We start from the raw sequence: 22,636 nt of genomic DNA, 5'->3' as shown, positions 1-22,636 counted from the left end.
ATGCTCAGTCAGTGTACTGTGTGTTGATGGATACACATGCTCAGTCAATCTTGTGCTGTGTGATGCTGGATACACATGCTCAGTCTGTGTTGTGCTGTGTGTTGAGGGATACACATGCTCAGTCTGTGTTGTGCTGTGTGTTGAGGGATACACATGCTCAGACTGTGTTGTGCTGTGTGTTGATAGATACACATGCTCAGTCAGTGTACTGTGTGTTGATGGATACACATGCTCAGTCTGTGTTGTGCTGTGTGTTGATGGATACACATGCTCAGTCTGTGTTGTGCTGTGTGTTGATGGATACACATGCTCAGACTGTATTGTGCTGTGCGTTGATAGATACATACATGCTCAGTCAGTGTACTGTGTGTTGATGGATACACATGCTCAGTCAATCTTGTGCTGTGTGATGCTGGATACACATGCTCAGTCTGTGTTGTGCTGTGTGTTGAGGGATACACATGCTCAGTCTGTGTTGTGCTGTGTGTTGAGGGATACACATGCTCAGACTGTGTTGTGCTGTGTGTTGATAGATACACATGCTCAGTCAGTGTACTGTGTGTTGATGGATACACATGCTCAGTCTGTGTTGTGCTGTGTGTTGATGGATACACATGCTCAGTCTGTGTCGTGCTGTGTGTTGATGGATACACATGCTCAGACTGTATTGTGCTGTGCGTTGATAGATACATACATGCTCAGTCAGTGTACTGTGTGTTGATGGATACACATGCTCAGTCAATCTTGTGCTGTGTGATGCTGGATACACATGCTCAGTCTGTGTTGTGCTGTGTGTTGAGGGATACACATGCTCAGACTGTATTGTGCTGTGCGTTGATAGATACACATGCTCAGTCAGTGTACTGTGTGTTGATGGATACACATGCTCAGTAAGTGTACTGTGTGTTGACAGATGCACATGCTCAGTCTGTGTTGTGCTGTGTGTTGATGGATACACATGCTCAGTAAGTGTACTGTGTGTTGACAGATGCACATGCTCAGTCTGTGTTGTGCTGTGTGTTGATGGATACACATGCTCAGTCAATCTTGTGCTGTGTGATGCTGGATACACATGCTCAGTCTGTGTTGTGCTGTGTGTTGATGGATACACATGCTCAGTCAGCGTACTGTGTGTTGATGGATACACATGCGCAGTCAGTGTACAGTCATGGCCAAAAGTTTAGAGAATGACACAAATATTATATTTTCACATGATCTGCTGGCCTCTGGTTTTTATGTGTGTTTGTCAGATGTTTTTATCAAATACAGAAATATAATTGCAATCATATTATGAGTAAGGCCTCTTTCACACTTCAGTTTTTTGCATGAGAGAGAGAGAGAGAGAGATTTTTTTTTTGTCCGGCACCCATAAAGAATTTCGGGTTAAATGAGTGTCTGGAGGATCCGCCAGAGAAAAAAACGTTACAAGGAAGAATTTCGGGTTAAATGAGTGTCTGGAGGATCCGCCAGAGAAAAAAACGTTACAAGGTCCGTTTTGAAATCTTTGAGGATGGTGACAGACAGCAACTTTTGGCGGATCCTCAAAAAAAACGGATGCAACGGACAGCAATCTGTCACAATCCGCCATTAATGCAAGTCAATGGGGAAAAAAAACGGATCCTCAAAAAAAAATTGAGGATCCGTTTTTTTCAAAACCTGGCGGATTGTGACTGATTGTAAAAAACTGAAGTGTGAAAGAGGCCTAACAAAAGGTTATATTGACAGAATGAGTTAATGCAGCAAGTCAATATTTGCAGTGTTGACCCTTCTTCTTCAGGACCTCTGCAATTCTCCCTGGCATGCTCTCAATCAACTTCTGGATCAAATCCTGACTGATAGCAGTCCATTCTTGCAAAATCAATGCTTTTATTTTGTCTGAATTTGAAGGTTTCTGTTTGTCCACCCATCTCTTGATGATTGACCACAAGTTCTCAATGGGATTAAGATCTGGGGAGTTTCCAGGCCATGGTCCCCAAATCTCTATGTTTTGTTCCCTGAGCCATTTAGTTATCACCTTTGCTTTATGGCAAGGTGCTCCATCATGTTGAAAAAGGCATTGTTGATCGCCAAACTGCTCTTGGACGGTTGGGAGAAGTTGCTCTCGGAGGACATTCTGGTACCATTCTTTATTCATGGCTGTGTTTATAGGCAAGACGGAGAGAGAGCCCATTCCCTTGGCTGAGAAGCAACCCCACACATGAATGGTTTCAGGATGCTTGACAGTTGGCATGAGACAAGACTGGTGGTAGCGCTCACCTGGTTTTCTCCGAATAAGCCGTTTTCCAGATGTCCCAAACAATCGAAAAGGGGATTCATCAGAGAAAATGACTTTACCCCAGTCCTCAGCAGTCCACTCCCTGTACCTCTTGCAGAATATCAGTCTGTCCATGATGTTTTTTCAGGAGAGAAGTGGCTTCTTTGCTGCCCTCCTTGAGACCAGGCCTTGCTCCAAGAGTCTCCGCCTCACAGTGCATGCAGATGCACTCACACCTGCCTGCTGCCATTCCTGAGCAAGCTCTGCATTGCTGGTAGCCCGATCCCGCAGCTGAAACACTTTTAAGAGACGGTCCTGGAGCTAGCTGGTCTTTCTTGGGTGCCCTGGAGCCTTTTTGGCAACAAGGGAACCTCTCTTCTTGAAGTTCTTGATGATGCGATAGATTGTTGACAGAGGTGCAATCTTTCTAGCTGCGATACTCTTCCCTGTTAGGCCATTTTTGTGCAGTGCAATGATGACTGCACGTGTTTCTTTAGAGATAACCATGGTTAACAGAAGAGAAACAATGATGCCAAGCACCAGCCTCCTTTTAAAGTGTCCAGTGGTGTCATTCTTACTTAATCATGACAGATTGATCTCCAGCCCTGTCCTCATCAACACCCACACCTGTGTTAATGGAGCAATCACTGAAACGATGTTAGCTGGTCCTTTTAAGGCAGGGCTGCAATGATGTTGAAATGTGTTTTGGGGGATAAAGTTCATTTTCTAGGCAAATATTGACTTTGCAAGTAATTGCTGTTAAGTTGATCACTCTTTATAACAATCTGGAGTATATGCAAATTGCCATTAGAAAAAATGAAGCAGTAGACTTTGTAAAAATTAATATTTGTGTCATTCTCAAAACTTTTGGCCATGACTGTACTGTGTGTTGATGGATACACATGCTCAGTCAGTGTTGTGCTGTGTGTTGATAGATACACATGCTCAGTCAGCATACTGTGTGTTGATGGATACACATGCTCAGTCAGTGTACTTTGTGTTGACAGATGCACATGCTCAGTCTGTGTTGTGCTGTGTGTTGATGGATACACATGCTCAGTCAGTGTTGTGCTATGTGTGGATAAATACACATGCTCAGTCAGCGTACTGTGTGTTGATGGATGCACAAGTTCATTCAGTGTTGTGCTGTGTGTTGATGGATACACATGCTCAGTCGATGTTGTGTCGTGTGTTCAAGGATAAACATGCTCAGTCGGTGTTGTACTGTGTGTTGATCAATACACATGTTCAGTTGGTGTTGTGCTGTGTGTTGATGGATACAAATGCTCAGCAGGTGTTGTGCTGTGCGTTGATGGATACACATGCTCAGTTGTTGTGTGTTGATCGATACACATGCTCAGTTGGTGTCGTGCTGTGTGTTGATGGGTACACATGCTCAGTCGATGTTGCGCTTTGTGTTGATCAATACACATGCTCGGTCAGAGAAGATTATCATATTTATTATGTCTCTGTATTATTATGAGACAAGTTTTTGTTTTGAATGACACCAAATAATTTTCTAAAAAATTTTGAAAAACTTAAATGTGAAATACTGGAAAAAAAATTCAATTCTGACATTATTTTTTGAGTTCTGTTTTTATGCCGCTGTTGTGCGGTAACAAAAAACTGACAACATGACTTATTAGGATAGTATAATTAAGGCAAAACTAAAGCAGCAAAGTTTTTTTCCCTAGTGCTTTTTTTTAGCTTTTTTCTTATGGTGGTTACAAAAATATTTAAATGATGAAAAAAAAATCAGAAATGTATAAAAATAAAAACCTAAAGACTGTCCTGGAGAAGGAAGGATTCTTTTCCACATATCCCCCATTTCAGATAAAAAAATACCAATTTTTAAACTATGTCCAATATGAGTACATACATTAATAATGTATTGGTTTATCCTTGCCCCAGGCTCTACACGACATACATTTCTGTCTGGAAATAATTAGAAACAGGCAAAAAAGCAGCTATCTTCACTTAGCCAAGGTGTTTGTGTAGGTGTAGATATCTGAACAAGGACACTTAATTGGATATGAAGAGTACAGAAGTTCACTGCAGAGTACTGAGCACATGGAGAATTTGATCTCCTGCCATTAGCTCCGTCACTTCATGCTCTTGAGGAGCAATGCTTCCTAAATTTGGTCTGGCATGCATTTGATGAACATAAACATGAAAATGATTGTACATGATCACTTTCTTTATAACCTTTCCTGTAAAGGCAAGGTTTGAGACAAAGCCTAATATACTGATCTGTTGGCTAGGCGTTTACCATGATCAGATTTGTTATTATGAACTCCAGATATAGATAGGACAGTCACTTGATTTTGCACCCTTTCCCATAGGGAAGTTACACTGGAAAGTAATTCACATAGGATGCACCAATTCTGGCGCTTTGCCCAGCTCTTCCCACTTGCCCTGTAGCAGTGGCAAGTGGGGTTCATATTTGTGGGGTTGATTTCACCTTTGTATTGTCAGGTGACATCAAGCCCACAGCTTAGTAATGGAGAAGCATCTATAAGACACCTATCCTTTACTAATCCTATAGTTGTATGGTAAATAAAGTCACAGCCAGAATAAAGTCATTTATTAGAAATAACACTATAAACAGTTTTCCTTTTTTATTTAAACGCCTAATTCCAGCGAAGGCCTTGTTCTCCTGTAATAAGAGTACAAAAGAAAAACAACCATATAGCATACCTGTCTGTCGTTCTGTCCCATGCCGTAATCGATGTCTGAGGGAGAAACAGTTTTCAACCAGGACGGTGCCAAGATGCGACTGTCCAGGCTTACGACCACTGGTGATTAAACTACTACAAGTGCAGCCTCAGAGACCGGTGACGTCATAGAAGTTAAGTCTGGTCACTGAGGCTCTGTTCCCAGCTGGGCTGAACTGCTGTGACCTCAGTGACATCCCTGCTAGCCCTTTTCTGGGTAGCTGACGGCTGCAATTTTTAGGCTGGGGGGCCAATATCCATGGCCCCTTACCAGCCTGAGAATACCAGCCCCAGCTGTCTGCTTTAGCAAGGTTGGTTGTCAAAAATGGGTGCAACCCCACAAGTTTTTTTAAATTATTTATTTAACTAATTAAAAACAGCGTGGGGACCTTGATAACTAGCCTTGATGAAGCTGACAGCTGAGGATTGCAGCCCCCAGCTGTGAGTTTTGCCTGGTTGTTTAGCAAAAATACAGGGCAACCCACAAAGTTTTTTTTTAAATTATTATTTACAGCACAGGAGCGGCTAATTAATACTCACATTCGCCACTCCTGCTCTCACTGTTATTAGTGGCTGCAGGTTTCGGATGATGGGAGCAGTAGTCCCATCAGCTGACACCAGTGACTGGAGGTAAACTGTATACCTCCGATCATAGCTGAGTGCTATCGCTGTCTTTTGACAGCGTGGGAACCGCGGATCTCCGACCGGCAGAGAGGATTTCACCGCTGATCAGAAGCAGTGTTTGCCGCGCTGTCATGCACATGACAGTGTGACAGACACTCAGTGTTCGGCCAGCCGGGACCCGAACAGTAACATGGAGCCGAACCCGAACAGTAACACGGACTTCCTGGTGAAGTCCGTGTTCGGTGTCCGTGCCCGAACAGTAAGTGTTTAGTACGGACGCCGAACTTCACTGTTCGGGTCTGCCCATCTCTAATTGTAAGTACATAGTTCTGTATAATATGATGACTGCAATATTTTAAGATGATAAATACTTTGATGGGAGGAGAAGGAGGAAGAGGAGGAAGAAAAGGAGGAGGAGTGCTTCTTTAAAAACAACAAAAATGTAATAATCAGGGAAGCAACAGAAAGAACATTTTAACCTAATGACAGGTTCTGTTAAAGTAATCAGTCTCCCCAGATGTAAATCTTACATTTTCCCAACAGGTCTTGATGAAGAACGCTGGATTACTGGATTTCCCTGTCCCCCGCTGTACCATGAAATGTTTTAATGTTCTAATAAAATAAGAATATGTTATCATTTCACCAGAAGCTGGAACCCTTGTTAGTTCTTTTCATGATTCGTGCGCTTGTCAGACTGTTCTTCCTGCCACACTGGACCCTAAAATACAGTGAGCGGGCTCCTTTTTCACTGTATACATAACATTAGGATTTGGCAAGTTGCAGGACCTCCTGCACTCCAGTGCCACCTTTTTTCTTTCACTGACACAACCCCTTTATCCACATCTCCAAACATGCAGTGACTCCTACCTGGGCCCAGCATCTCCTCCAGACATCTCTCACTTCATGAGGTGCTTCTCTGGAGCTAGATTGTCTATGCACTTTCTCCTTTGCTTTTTGGTTTCTAACAGATCAGTCTTTGACTTTTCCGCTGCATGATCTTTAGCGATATGTGAGAAATCATAGATGAAGAGAAAATAATTGCTGCGTGGAATCTGATAAGATATGTAGCTCTTCCCTTTAATGTCAGACTTACAAGATTAAAACCTGTTTAAAAGAATATCATCATAGATAGAAATCCACATAAAAGTCCATACAAGATCCAACACATTTCACCTTGCTGACTTCTTTATGAAACCCCATTCCAAAGGCTCCACTCTAAATCCTAATTTTATACAGATTTGTTGCAGCATTTCCAGATTTTCAAAAGGTGAAACTCAAAGGAGTATTTAATTTACAATTAAACAGTTTATACTCAGCTCCAACATTGTTATGCCGTGTGAGCGCTGCAGCCAATCAGCGGCCATTGATTGACTGCAGTGCTCATGTGTCACATACACAGTTATCATGATGATGTTGCAAGATCCGGACTATCCATCTGATCATGCATCACTTCTGGGAATAGTGGCTCCTGGGAGAGATGTCAATCTCTTTGAAATATGGTACTCCTTCACCTGAGATCTCACGCAGATGCCATTTTTCCCAAGGGTGGTGCTTTAGCAGATGGATACTTCTCACACTTTGGAAGGTTCTCGCACTTTAGGGTACAAAAATCTGCTAACAGATTCCCTTTAGATCAAGATCTCAGACCCCAAAGTTAATTTATACTTTTGCTTATATATCCCAAAATTAATTCAGACCCAAATTAAATTATTCAGACTTAATTCAAGGCCCCTTAAATTAAATCATAAAGTAGCCCCCAAAAAACAATTTAAACTACAAGATCAGACCTTTTAATAAGTTCAGACTCAGATCAGACCCCCCAAAATATTTGAATATCAGACAAATACTCAAAATCAATTCAAACCCACTAACCAATTCAAACCCTAAACTGGACATCTTAAAGAATATTCCCATGTTATTAGATATATTTAGGCAGGTTAGTCGCGAGTTTGTAATTTCCTTGCTTTTGCTCGCTGTCTTTGCTCAGCTGTTGTGATTTCTTTTATATTTTTCATTTACTGCTGTGATACTCAAGAACAAACACAAACTGAACGTAGCAAATCAAATACATCAACGTAAAAGGAATAGTAAGCAACTGTGGGGGAAAAGTGCTATATATTTGGTTAGAAGTGAATAGCAGACCATTCGGAAGAGAACTGTGAATCAAAAAGAGAACACTGAACATCAAAAACGTGAGTTAGAAGGAAAATATACATTTGTTGAACATTAAATGATATATGGTGGCACTACAAGCAAAATAGTGTCTGCACTTATATTAAAGAAAAATAAAAATAATTATACAGACATAATAAAAGTCAATCAAGGACCACACAAGAAAAATCAATATACAGAAAAAATCATATATATCTAGTAATGGTGTGAAAATGCCCACAATATAGTAGATCTATGGGGAAACAGTATGTTAGCCAGACCCAGAGAGAGATATGTATAATATGTATAATAGTTACCCTTGATAAGTGCCCCGCTAAAGGAGAAAAAGGAAAAATGATCAATGCTCAAAAGTGGAAATTTTCACAGTAGAGATGAGATAGCCAACAAAAAAAGAATGCCTGATAGAAACCTAGTAAGCACATGAGGGGGAAATTCACACCATAGTAACAAGCCAGTATATGGGAATATAGAACACTAACTAATGTGATAAGCAGTGTGAGCAAAACACCAGGCACCAGGCACTAGTGGAATAAAGAGGTCTAACAGACTTCCATCTCGTCCTTGGCGCCCTCCTGACTGCGGTTTATTGCTCTAAATTTACTGTCCCTCCTTGAGGGTCTGCGGTTGCTGCTGCCCTGGGCTCGTCATTTACCTTCCCCCTAACTTGTGTGGCTTATGCCAGTGCTCCATCGAGACCATTCTCTTTTTTCTCATTAAAAAGATTACAAAATGCCAAGTGGGTACCAAAGGAATCATGGTAGTGATCAATATACGCAAAAAATACCAATATAGGAGACAAATGGGGATAACTGTAAATACTTGGGTGGTCCACAGTTCAAAATGAGCCATTCATCAGGGAGTGATGTACAACATGAACCAGAGTGTTTAAAAATTATGTATGGCCAATAGGAGAAGACCGGGGAGGGAACCCGGATGTCACAAGCTCCCACGTCATGTGACTGATGATGCCAGGGCACGTCATGTGACCTGGTTCACCGGAAACATAGAGACCCAGGAACCAGCCGATAGCCAAGACACGGTGGCAAATGTATGCATGTACAGTATAGTCAGGTCTGCTGTGACACTCAAGTAGTGATGGGATGACCGGACTGAGGGCCAGCAACAGCAGTATGCCAAACAGTCTTGGCGCAAGCCGTCATACTATGCACACCCTTAAAGGCTGGGGTACCCTTCACCTACTCTCACTGACAGGGAGACTTTACTAGAGCACTTGTCAGGTGTCAGTTCAGGGTGGCTTGTGGCTGGACACACTGGCCACAATTGGGTCAAACATACCAATAACTATACAGATAATGTGGAAACAAATCTAACACATTAACTAGGAAGTGAGGGCGCAAAATCAGGGACATAGGAATCAGAGGGCAAGAAACACTCGAGCCAGAGATGAACAACAGAACCACTCACCAAAGTACTACCATACCACTGAAACGCAACTGAAAAATCAGCAGTGAAGTAGAGGATATGGAGCGTATAAATCTACCTCTCATGGATCACCTGACAAAGCAGAGGAAACACCCATTCTCCACCGTCTGCCATGGGAGACTGAGAAAGTGCGAAGGAGGGTGGAGATAAAGGAACCGCCCATCACATATCTGAACCATGAGACATATCATCCCATGTCTCTTGGCAACAGCTGATGCCAGGTAACCCTGCTTCCTGTGACTCCTGAATAGCATTACCGATGGGAGCAACAGTGTCCAGCCTCCCAATGATACCACTCCCTGGGCAGGTCCCCTAGCATGGAGCACACTTTAAAGTCAGGGCCACACACCTGCCCCTCTCCTCAAAGTCAACACCCCACCCTTCACAAGCAGGGACCAGCGAGTGGCAACCTTCTGGGGGGCCAGAATATGCCCGGAAGAATGAGCATATGCCTGGGAGCATATGTGAGGAAGCATGACAACTGCTCATTGTGTATGGAGCCCGCCACCATTCCATGTCGGCAGTGGTGGGTCATCCCTTTAACACTAGAATAACAGTTGCCACATTCACGAAGGCCAGCCAGGATGTCGGGAGTAATGATCATGCTTACTGTAACGCCGGTGTGTTTGTACCTTGTTTCCCCAGCGTTACTCTGCATGTCTCTGCATTAACCCTTTGCTCCTTTCCCCCTAATTAGCTGAGATACTGTTGTCTGTTACCTATATGGATGCTACTCAGTTCCCGATGTTGCTGCATACCCGTACCCGTGGTTCCGCTGCGCTGCATGACCACCTGCTTGTGCGGTCCCCGGCTGCCGCTGTGGAAAGCTATCCACGGTTTTCTAGGTCCTCTGCAATGTGCATGACTTACCACGTGTGTTCAGGCTTTCAGCTCCTGACAGGTGTCCTTTGCAATGCTGATTTGTGTCTGGCTGTGCTTAGGGTGCGCGCGGCCACACCTCCCTTGCTTTTATGAGGAATGGGTGTGTGCTAGAATAGCTGCTCAAGCCTATCACTTTGAGGCAGCTCCTGTATAAAGTTTCCCTACCCTGTGGGGTGTTGCCAGAGCTTCGCATTGAGTTCCTGAACCTAGCCATGTATGTTTGTGTGCTCAGCTCCTGCTCTGATTGCTATCAGTTCTGGGATAGCTGATGCCCTTTGTCCTGTCTTGTTTTTTCACCTGCTCTGGGGCAGAATGCCCAGATCGCCTTTCCTGGAGGCTGCATATCCAGGCCCATTCCTGTTGTGTCTTGTTTCCCGAATCCTTGAACCTGGATCTGTTACTGTACCTGACCCTGTCTGAACTGTGTCCTCTGTGTTATGTTCCTGAGGTCCTTCTGTGTCTTGAACCCTGTGCCCAGTGACTGTGAATTTTTGCTAACTGACTTTCTGTGATCCAACCTGGGTTCATCTTGGAAGTAGGAGTCCGGTGTGTCCACTGAGTTTCCGCAACTCTGTGCTCAGCTTGTTATTCGGTGCAATCCCCAGCCAGTTCCAGTCCAACCTGGCGGGGCTTGCACTAGACCACTTGGGGTCCTTTCTAGGTCGCTGCCAGATGTCCGGAGCCCGATGACCATGGCCTCTCGTCCAGAGCATGATGACCGCGGTCCGATGTCTGGTGTCTAATAACCACTTCCAGATGTGCTGTGCCTGATGTCCTCCGCCAGGTGTCCGAATCCTATTCTTCCTTGCCCGATGTCCGGAGCCTGCCGATAGCTGCCAGAGGTCCGGAGCCTGATGACTGCGGCCTCAATTCCGGAGCCTGAAGTCCACAGCCTGATCTCCGGAGCCTGTTGATCATTGCCAGATGTCCGGAGTCCGATGCCAGTGTTCTGATATTCTATCTGCGATCCGAGTCCTGATGTCCTGCATGAGACCTGATGTCCTGATATCCACCTGGTATCCTGATGTCCAGATGTCCTGTCTGAGTCCTGATGGCCTGATGTCCTGTGTCCGATGTCCTGATGTCCCGATGTCCTGCCTGTTCCCTGATGTCCGGCTCTAGTTCCGATGTCCTGCCTGTGTTCTGATGTCCAGCCTGTGTCCTGATGTCCAGCCTGTGTCCTGATGTCCAGGTGTCCAACCTGTGTTCTGATGTCCTGCCTGAGTCCCAATGTCCTGATGTGTCTCAATGTCCGGTCTGTGGTCCTGGTTGTCCAGCCTGTGTCCAGATGTCTGCTCAGTGGTCCTGGTGGTCCAGCCTGTGTTCCAGAGTCAGTCCCACCTGTGTTCCTAGGGAGTCTCCAGCCTTGTTTCCCGGTGACAGCTCTGCCTGGATCTAACCAGCCAATGACCTGTGTTGCCATGCCGGTGTTCCTGTTCCTGTCCTGTCTGTGTCCCAATGTTCTGCTGGTTCCCTGGGGTCCACCCTGTGATGACATCTGTCCTGGGTTGGTGTCTGATGTTCTCCTGCTGAGCCTGTGCTATGCCCGAGGCCTGAGAGAGAGGCTATCCTGATATGTCCGTGCCAGATGACCCTGGACTGCATCAACCCGTGATGACCCCTGTCGTCGTTTGACGTCTATCCGAGGTCGGCGTCTGATGTTCTCATGCTGAGCCTGTGCTACGCCTGAGGCCTGAGAGAGAGGCCATCCTAGTATGCCCATGCCAGATGACCCTGGACTGGATCATCCCGTGATGCCTTCGTCTGTTACCTTTCCTTGATGTGTGGAATCGGGAGCCTGGCATAACTATGTTTTGTTCATGTACTATGTTTTCTTTTGAGTAAACTTTATGTCTTCATACCTGAAGTTGTGCGGTGTCATATAGTTCTGCACGTCGCCATCTCTTCCACATGCTCAGCTGCTACAGACCCTGCTCGCTACCCTTCCCTAGTCTGGGTAGGTCCAGGTTACCCTATGTGGTCCAGTGGGTTCACATTCCGTCCCGACCTGGGACGCTCCCCCCACGTCATCATGGACGGTCGACGTGGAGGCGTCGGCTGGGCCGCGTCTGTGGTCGCAGTCGTGACACTTACCTATCCAGCCCCATTAATTTCTGTAGCCTCCATGTGTTCTAGCAGCTAAAAACTCCAGTTATGAGATTTTCAGACCTCACTGCTGCCAGGAGACCCTCTTATCTGAGTTCTTAGCCACCATGTCTCATGGTACTTCAAGCGCTGAACTGTTGAGTGCCGGGTTCGTGGTCGCTCATCATTCCACCACTGGCGCTGCGCAGCATGAGAACCAGCTGCTATGAACTCAGGTGATCTTACAGTAAGGTTTCCGCAGTTCAAAGGCCGGCTCACACAGAGCTTACGGTGAGGACCACCAACTGTAACCTTAATTAAGTCACCGCTCTTCAGATCAGCCGCATTCTCACGCTAAGGCTGGTTTCACATTTGCGTTTTTTAGCGCTGGAAAAAAACGCATACGTGCGCATGCGATTTTTCCCCTATATTTAACATGGGTGCGCATACCTGCGCGCTTGTAAGCGCATGTATGCGATTTTCATGCGCTGCGTTTTTTTGGGGTGTGCGTTGGTATTTTCCAGACGCTGCATGTTGCATTTTTTGGCCCTTGAAAAAATCGCATGCGCACGTATGCGCACGTTTTGCGCTAAAAATGGCCATTATAGCCTATGGATGCGCATACGTGCGCACTGGCATGCGCAGGTATGCGATTTTTTAGCGCTGCGTTTTTTGGGTGGTGTCCACTTTTTATCCTAGTTAGAATCTTCTAAAGTCAAAAAAAAAAAGTCTATATAAAGGAGGTGCCTGCCAAAACTCTGCCACTACTACACTAGACAGATTGAAGAGCAGACATTCAACCAAGAACCCATTATATCAGCAAAGAATGTGAGTATATTACATTATATGCCTGTCCTTTTAAATTATGTATGTACTAATGATTTTTATTATTTTTACATGCAGTATGTCTTCAGAATCTGAGTATTCCCCATCGCGGCAGGAATTGGCGCAAGCAGACCGTGAGGTGATTATTTTCGTGCATCTGGTAAGTATATCTGCTGCTTCTCCAAATCTCTTACGTTTTTTTCAACTTTCAGACATCGTCATCATCATCTGTGGACGGGAATAGTGAGGGCGAAGAGCAGGAGCAGCGAAGCCAAGTCCCGGTGGTGATACGGAATGTAAGTATCAAATGATTTGTAATGTTCTTTATTTTTTTTTTATCTTCTATTTTTACTCTTTTTTTTGTTTCTTTTTTTGTAACTTTTTAGTCAATTTAAATTTGATTATTCTAATGAATGTGTTTTGTCTAGGTTCCACAACGGGATGAAGACGTCTACCTGGATAATGAGCAGCTCATCAGCCTGGTCCAGGAGCGTTCGCCGTTGTGGGACAGCCGTGACCGGCTGTACAAGGACAATGTGGTGACCCGGCGGCTATGGAATGAGGTGGCCGCAGCGTTGATGGATGGCTGGGACAGCGCCACAGCATCCGCCAAAAAGGCGTTTAGTGAGTATTTCCCTGCTCTGTATTGTGCCGCAGTGACTGTTGTCCTTGACGGCACTGTTGGGTTTCGTGCTAGGCGTATTCTAGCAGGAAACCCAACAGTGTCATCGGGGTCTACAGTGACTGCTTTGAGTATTGTATTGCTACATTGTGCCGCAGTGACTGTTGTCCTTGACGGCACTGTTGGGTTTCGTGCTAGGCGTATTCTAGCAGGAAACCCAACAGTGTCATCGTGGTCTACAGTGACTGCTTTGAGTATTGTATTGCTACATTGTGACGCAGTGACTGTTGTCCTTGACGGCACTGTTGGGTTTCGTGCTAGGTGTATTCTAGCAGGAAACCCAACAGTGTCATCGGGGTCTACAGTGACTGCTTTGAGTATTGTATTGCTACATTGTGCCGCAGTGACTGTTGTCCTTGACGGCACTGTTGGGTTTCGTGCTAGGCGTATTCTAGCAGGAAACCCAACAGTGTCATCGGGGTCTACAGTGACTGCTTTGAGTATTGTATTGCTACATTGTGCCGCAGTGACTGTTGTCCTTGACGGCACTGTTGGGTTTCGTGCTAGGTGTATTCGAGCAGGAAACCCAACAGTGTCATCGGGGTCTACAGTGACTGCTTTGAGTCTTGTATTGCTACATTGTGCCGCAGTGACTGTTGTCCTTGACGGCACTGTTGGGTTTCGTGCTAGGCGTATTCTAGCAGGAAACCCAACAGTGTCATCGGGGTCTACAGTGACTGCTTTGAGTATTGTATTGCTACATTGTGCCGCAGTGACTGTTGTCCTTGACGGCACTGTTGGGTTTCGTGCTAGGTGTATTCGAGCAGGAAACCCAACAGTGTCATCGGGGTCTACAGTGACTGCTTTGAGTATTGTATTGCTACATTGTGCCGCAGTGACTGTTGTCCTTGACGGCACTGTTGGGTTTCGTGCTAGGCGTATTCTAGCAGGAAACCCAACAGTGTCATCGGGGTCTACAGTGACTGCTTTGAGTATTGTATTGCTACATTGTGCCGCAGTGACTGTTGTCCTTGACGGCACTGTTGGGTTTCGTGCTAGGTGTATTCGAGCAGGAAACCCAACAGTGTCATCGGGGTCTACAGTGACTGCTTTGAGTATTGTATTGCTACATTGTGCCGCAGTGACTGTTGTCCTTGACGGCACTGTTGGGTTTCGTGCTAGGCGTATTCTAGCAGGAAACCCAACAGTGTCATCGGGGTCTACAGTGACTGCTTTGAGTATTGTATTGCTACATTGTGACGCAGTGACTGTTGTCCTTGACGGCACTGTTTTTTTTTATCAACAGTGGACAAAGTCCGAACACGTTGGCGTTCGATCAAGGACCGCTTCAACAGTGATGTTCGTGCTGAGGGCCAGGTTCGCAGTGGATCTGCGTCAAGGACCAGAACTAGATACCGTCACTATCACGCGTTGCAGTTCCTAAGACCGGTCCTTGCCACAAGATCGTAAGTATTATACATTTTGGGTTTTTATTTTTATTAATCTGTGTTTTTCTAATCCACAGCTGATGCTTCTTGTAAAGGCATGGTAGTAATGATTTTCCTTTCTTCCACAGCACCTGGAGCAGCACCCTGCAACCTGGCCCTGGAGCGGTCCTTCCTCGGACGTCCTCTGACCCGTCCCAGCCATCCGACAGCCAGGAAGCACCTTGCAGGTCCCACACACACACAGCTGGTGACCAGGAAGCTGGGCCATCAGGTGTTCCCCTGTCCCAGGTCTCTGCCACTGGTTATGTGGGCACTACCCGCCAGCGGCAGAGGGCCTTGGACAGGAATGTCTTGCCCGAGTTTATGCATTTGAGCGAGACATTTAATTCCAGCCTCAAGTCACTGTCCGACAGAGTTGAAAGCGGTTTTGCACTGATGGAACGTGGTTTTAACCACTTTGAACACCGCTTCAATTCTGTAGAACAGCGCCTTGACCGTCTGGAGGCCGACCTCAACAGACCAGCACACCATTTTTTTAGTAAGATTGAAAAGGGCATGGCGGAACACCTTAGTCCTGATCAACAGCTGAATGTGCTGCAGGCCTGCAACAATGCTTTCTTGCAGGCTATGCAGCATAATCGGTATGGTCAGCAGTCAGTGGTGTCCTTTCCACCTGTGCCACCATTGACTCGCTTCACCTCACTACCGACTTGTGCTGCATACCACTGCACGGACACCTCTCTTCAAAGCCAGGACACCCACCGTTACACCACCACAAGTCTGAGTGCAGCTGGTCACTTCACCGACACCACCATGGCAAGCGCTGCTCCTGTCTGGAGCACCACCGCCAATCCCATGCATGCGTGGAGCTCAGCCACCACTAGGCAAACATGGAACAGCCCTGCCGCTACAACAACATGTAGTAGCCCTGCCACCACCACTCTGCAAACCTGGACCATCACTGCCGCCACCAGTCCTCCTGCAAGGACGAGCACTGACAACGAAGAGCAGCAGCAGCCACCTCAGCAGCAGCAGCCACCTCAGCAGCAGCCACCTCAGCAGCAGCCGCCACCTCAGCAGCAGCAGCAACCACCTCAGCAGCAGCCACCTCAGCAGCAGCAGCAACCACCTCAGCAGCAGCAGCCACCTCAGCAGCCGCCACCTCAGCAGCAGCAGCCACCTCAGCAGCAGCCGCCACCTCAGCAGCAGCAGCCACCTCAGCAGCAGCCGCCACCTCAGCAGCAGCCGCCACCTCAGCAGCAGCAGCCATACCAGCAGACGGGGGACCTGCATTCCATATTTGCCCCTAGTTCAAGGCGAAATCAATCAAGGCGGGCATTGGGCCAAAGTCGGTCCAGGCACACAAGCCTACGGCGACATGCCATTACAACTAATGTACCTGAACAGATTTCCTCTCCTACAAGTGTTCCTACTTTAATTCCCTTAACTGGACTACCTTCCCCCACAAGTTTTGTTGCCCCTTCCCCTCAAACACCGTCTTCAACTGCAAGTGTTGCATATTCCCTGCACACCCCCAAATTGAAACCATCTGCCCCCAAACGCCGTAAAAAATAATTTTTAGTTTTATTTTTGTGATAAAAAATAAATTTACATTTGTGGTTCACCATTAATAAGTTTCATTAATGTTGTTTGCGCCGCTCACACACACTGATGGGTAAATACATGTTAAAAACAAACCCAAGGGCTAGTATAGTCATATGTGAAATAACATGGACTAGTATAGTCATTCCAAGGCCTAGTGTAATAACTCTATTTTTACCAAATAGAATCTGGTTTCATGAAAAACAAACTGTGGAAACTTGTCTAAAAAATAAGTTTCTTTCTAGTTTCACCAGTTTGTTTTTTGTGAAACAAGATGCTAGTTGTTAAAAATCGAGTTATTACAGTAGGCCTTGGTATGACTATACTAGGCCGTGGTATTTCACATATTACTATACTACTAGCCCCAAGGCCTACTATACTCATATTTGAAATACCACGGCCTAGTATAGTCATTACAAGGCCTAGTGTAATAACTCTAGTTTTACCAAATAGAATCTGGTTTCATGAAAAACAAACTGTTGAAACTTGTCTAAAAAATAAGTTTCTTTCTAGTTTCACCAGTTTGTTTTTTGTGAAACAAGATGCTAGTTGTTAAAAATCGAGTTATTACAGTAGGCCTTGGTATGACTATACTAGGCCGTGGTATTTCACATATTACTATACTACTAGCCCCAAGGCCTACTATACTCATATTTGAAATACCACGGCCTAGTATAGTCATTACAAGGCCTAGTGTAATAACTCTAGTTTTACCAAATATAATCTGGTTTCATGAAAAACAAACTGTTGAAACTTGTCTAAAAAATAAGTTTCTTTCTAGTTTCACCAGTTTGTTTTTTGTGAAACAAGATGCTAGTTGTTAAAAATCGAGTTATTACAGTAGGCCTTGGTATGACTATACTAGGCCGTGGTATTTCACATATTACTATACTACTAGCACCAAGGCCTACTATACTCATATTTGAAATACCACGGCCTAGTATAGTCATTCCAAGGCCTAGTGTAATAACTCTATTTTTACCAAATAGAATCTGGTTTCATGAAAAACAAACTGTTGAAACTTGTCTAAAAAATAAGTTTCTTTCTAGTTTCACCAGTTTGTTTTTTGTGAAACAAGATGCTAGTTGTTAAAAATCGAGTTATTACAGTAGGCCTTGGTATGACTATACTAGGCCGTGGTATTTCACATATTACTATACTACTAGCCCCAAGGCCTACTATACTCATATTTGAAATACCACGGCCTAGTATAGTCATTACAAGGCCTAGTGTAATAACTCTAGTTTTACCAACTAGAATCTATTTTCAAACTGTTGAAACTTGTCAAGTTTTGTGAAACAAGATACTAGTTTGCCAAAATCGAGTAGGCCTTGTGGCCTTGTTATGACTATACTAGGCCGTGGTATTTCACATATGAATATACTAGTAGGCACAAGGCCTAATATATTCATATTTGAAATACCACGGCCTAGTATAGTCATTCCAAGGCCTAGTGTAACTTACTTGTATTCCCCATGGACTTTCATTGGGGTTGGGTTTTGAGGGTTGTGTTTTGAGAAAATCACATACTTTGTTTTAAACTAGTTGCACAATTTTCGATTGAAAAAAAAATGGTTTCATGATTCATGGCCTGCAGCTTTGCTCATTCCAATATATTTCACGCAGACTAGCAATGCTGAATTTTAACTCATATGTGTATTTACCTGCCCAGGTGTGTGAACATAAAAAAATTCAGTTATACATGGGAAGTTTTTTAATTAATTGGAGTTTAAAAAATATAGTGCACTCAGTAATGGTATCAAATAAGGATTTTTATTACCATAAACAACAACATTACACCATTTCATCTTGCCAGTGCACCCGTCCTACATCAGAAATAAAGTAGGCCGCAAATTTGTCCCTCATTTGGCCAACTTCAACGGATGACCTGAGAGTGTGCTGAGTGAATTCAGGCAATGGGTTAGGAGCATCATCGTCCAGTTCAAAGGTCGGGTGCTCTTTAGCCATCACAAAGTTATGTAGAACCACACAGGCCTTCACCACCTCATCGACTGTTTCAAGTTTAAGATTAATGGCCGTGCCCAGAATTCGCCATCTGGAAACAAGAATCCCAAAAGCACACTCGACAGTTCTTCTGGCCCTGGTCAGCCTGTAATTAAATATTTTTTTGGTGTGGTCCAAGTCCCGGCTGGAGTAGGGTTTCAGTAAGTTTCCGCACATTTGAAAAGCCTCATCGCCAACCATTACAAAGGGCAGTGGCGGAGCTTCGGTGTGAGGAAGAGGCCGTGGCATAGGGAAATTAAATTGGTTGCCATACAACCTCCGGCCCATGTCTGAGTTTTTAAAAGCCTGCGAGTCATTACCACGGCCAAATGCTCCAATGTCCACTGCTACAAACATACATCCGGCATCCGCAATTGCAATGAGTACTATTGAAAAGTACTTTTTGTAATTATAGTACTCAGATCCCGTTCTTTGGGGTTTGATGATCCGTATGTGTTTCCCATCAACAGCTCCCAAACAGTTGGGAAAATTGCATACTGTCCAGAATTTGTCAGCAATTTCCATCCACTTTCCAGCGGTGGGCAGGGGCATAAATTCTGGGCAAAGAACATTCCAGAGAGCCCGGCAGGTGTCAGCAACAATTCCAGACAAGGTAGAGATTCCAATACGGTACTGGAAGTGTAGTGAGGATAGGGTTTCTCCAGTCGCCAGGAATCTGTGAACAGACAAAGAAGTAAAATTAATATTTATGTATATTATTTTTAAAAACTATAAAATAAGATATTAGTACATTCACGAAAACTAATTACCCAAGGTTTTGAATACTAAATTTCCAAAAAAAAACATCAGACCACACCCCTTTGTTTTTAAAACATACCGTAATGTCACCAGTAGCCGTTCTTCAGGAGGAATCGCAAGACGGAGCTGTGTGTCCTGTCTCCGGATGGATTGTTGGACACGAGCAAGCAAATCCATGAAACTTTCGTGGGACATCCGGATATAATCATTAAATTTCTCCGGGTTTGCACGTAGCTCGCTGTAGAGGGTGTGGTATGCCCCACGGCTCTCCCGGAGTTCAACAATCGGATGTATCCACATACGCCGCCGTCTTCGCTGCCTCTCTCTCTTCCTTTGTTCATGGCAAGCAACTGCATACGCCTGAGCCATCGCGATGTCCAAATCCAAGTTGAAGTGAAAACTCTTCCAGCGCAGATCCATGGTCACGAGAAGAATCAAGCAAATGTGAAGAATACTGTAGACAAGGTCTATATATATTAACATACCACACCCACAATGAAGTCCCATTGGTCTTGTGTGTTGTTGAATGGTTGTATTTTCTTTTTTGTGGGGTTTTTCCAAAATCTGTAAAAAAACGCAAACGCACAAAAAACGCATACAAACGCGCAAAAACGCTGCGTTTTTTTCCTGCATGCGCATTAAAATGCTGGAAAAAAACGCAGCGTTTGTATGCATTTGTATGCGTTTTTTTAATGCGTTTTTTTGCAGGAAAAACGCGCTGCAAAAAAAAGCAAGTGTGAAACTAGCCTAAGCTTACTGTGTTCCAGCTGGTATGGTGAGTGGTCTGATACCACCACTTATCACAGCATCTGTATGTAGCAGAGTTGAGGATCATCGTGGGACCTCATCATTATGGATTAATGGCGGACAGGTGAGGATTTCTTTGATTTTTTTATTGTTATGATAATAAATGGGTAAAAGAGAGTAATAGTCAAAGAGTGATGTCTGCAATTATATGACTTTTCTGTGTGTGTCCTTAATATTTTTAACTACGGAGTTAGTAATGGGGGTGTCTTATAGACGTCTCTATATAAGTAACCTCTGAGTTATCAGCAGACATCACAAAGTTGACATCAACCCCATACACTATTACCCAGCTTTCCAATGCACCAGGGCAAGCGGCAAGACCTGAGGCTGAGCTCCAGAATTGGTGCATCTAATAGATGTGACGTTCCTAGGCTGCTGAGCATTGGTGTTATTAGGCTGAGAGGGGGCCAATATACATGGCCCCTTAGCAGCCTAGCCTGCAGTTGTCTACTTTGCTTTAACTAGTTATTACATTATTTTATTTAGAGTCCACTCTATTTTTAATAACCAGCTTAGGCAAATCAGACAGCTGCGAGCTGGATAGCTTCATGGATATTGGCTTTCTCCAAGTCTAAAAATGCCAGCCTCCAGATGTCTGTTTTCCCTCAGTTGGTTTTAGAAAGGGAACGCATGTGTTTGTTTTTTTATTTATTTATTTTAACTGTCTGTCCAACCACAGCAATGCCATTACTTGACATTTCTGTAATAGATCCAGAAGTGCCCACAACCTTAAGGCTTGTTGATTTGCTCTGCTGCAGCCTTTCTGCAAGCGTTATTACTAGAGTTGAGCGATACCGTCCGATACTTCAAAGTATCGTATCGGATGGTATCGGCCGATCTTTAAAAAAAGTATCGGTATCGCCGATTCCGATACCGGAAGTCCCATTCAAGTCTATGAGACTTCCGGTATCGGAATAAGAAAAACCCTTTCCTGCCCTTGTACAGCCTCTCTGGGGTCTGTACGGGCCTTTCGGGGGGCTGTGCCGGCCTGCCAGGGGGTCTGTGCAGGCTCCGGTGGTCTGTGCCGGCCTGCCGGGGGGCTGTGCCGGCCTGCCGGTGGTCTGTGCAGGCTCCGGTGGGCTGTGCCGGCCTGCCGGGGGGCTATGCCGGCCTGCCGGGGGGCTGTGCAGGCTCCGGGGGGCTGTGCCGGCCTGCCAGGGGGGCTGTGCCGGCCTGCCGGTGGTCTGTGCAGGCTCCGGGGGGCTGTGCCGGCCTGCCGGTGGTCTGTGCAGGCTTCGGGGGTCTGTGCAGGCATCGTCCGATGGGACTACAAGTCCCATCGGGCGATGCCTGCTACCATGACAGTGATTGACACATTAGCCAATGATGGGACAGTAGTAGTCCCATCATCCGGCTAATGTGTTAAATGTAAAAAAAAAAAAAAAAAAAAAAAATTACATGCTACATACATACAACATGCATACTACATACATGCTACATTCATACTACATAAATACTACATGCAACATACATACTACATATATACTACATACATACTACATATATACTACATGCATGCTACATACATACTGCATGCTACATATATACTACATGCTACATACATACTGCATGCTACATACATACCACATATATACTACATACATACTACATACATACTACATGCATGCTACATGCATGCTACATGCTACATACATAACACATATATACTACATGCATGCTACATACATACTACATGCTACATACATACCACATACATACTACATGCATGCTACATACATACTACATGCATGCTACATACATACTACATGCTACATACTACATATATACTACATGCATGCTACATACATACTATATGCTACATACATACTACATATATACTACATGCATGCTACACACATACTGCATGCTACATACATACTACATACATACTACATGCTACATACATACCACATATATACTACATACATACTACATACAATACATTCATACAATACATACATAGACATACAGTACATATAACATAGAGTAACATACTTACCAATACTTGTCACATTGTTCCCCGAAGCCATTGTCGTGTACGGAATAAATATTAACATAACAAACCACAAAAATACTCACCCACGATCCGAAGCAGTCCACGAGTGTGTCCCACGACGATCTTGGGTAGAGAACTGCAGCATCAGCTGATGCTGCCGTTCTCTATGGGCTGCAGGAATCCAATGACGGAAGGTAGGTATCCTTCCGCACTGTATTCCTCCGCCACTTAAAAAAAAAAAAAGTCCCTAGTCTCACTTTATGCCATTGCTGTGTGGGAATTTCCCACGCAGCAATGGCATAAAGTGAGACTAGGGACTTTTTTTTTTTAAGTGGCGGAGGAATACAGTGCGGAAGGATACCTACCTTCCGTCATTGGATTCCTGCAGCCCGTAGAGAA

At 44.8% G+C, this 22,636-nt stretch overlaps 2 protein-coding genes across 5 annotated transcripts in view; one reads left to right on the top strand and one right to left on the bottom strand.

The window, feature by feature from the left end:
- Window positions 1-22,636, top strand: part of LOC141087478 (probable E3 ubiquitin-protein ligase MID2) — a 651,404-nt gene that overhangs the window by 117,893 nt on the left and 510,875 nt on the right. The gene's annotated exons all lie outside the window — the stretch shown is intronic.
- On the bottom strand, window positions 18,423-20,159 carry LOC141087581 (uncharacterized). The gene is made up of 2 exons (XM_073573181.1): window positions 19,514-20,159; window positions 18,423-19,351 (listed from the first exon to the last, which is right to left on the bottom strand). Exons 1-2 carry the CDS (start codon window positions 20,107-20,109, stop codon window positions 18,466-18,468), a joined length of 1,482 nt encoding a protein of 493 aa, XP_073429282.1. The 5' UTR covers window positions 20,110-20,159; the 3' UTR covers window positions 18,423-18,465.

This window comes from Dendrobates tinctorius, unplaced genomic scaffold (genome assembly GCF_039654945.1).
Source record: "Dendrobates tinctorius isolate UK_male_01 unplaced genomic scaffold, ASM3965494v1 ptg000034l, whole genome shotgun sequence".
Taxonomy (NCBI): domain Eukaryota; kingdom Metazoa; phylum Chordata; class Amphibia; order Anura; family Dendrobatidae; genus Dendrobates; species Dendrobates tinctorius.
The sequence above is the reverse complement of the archived record's forward strand: the minus strand, read 5'-3'. Positions and strand labels throughout refer to the sequence as shown.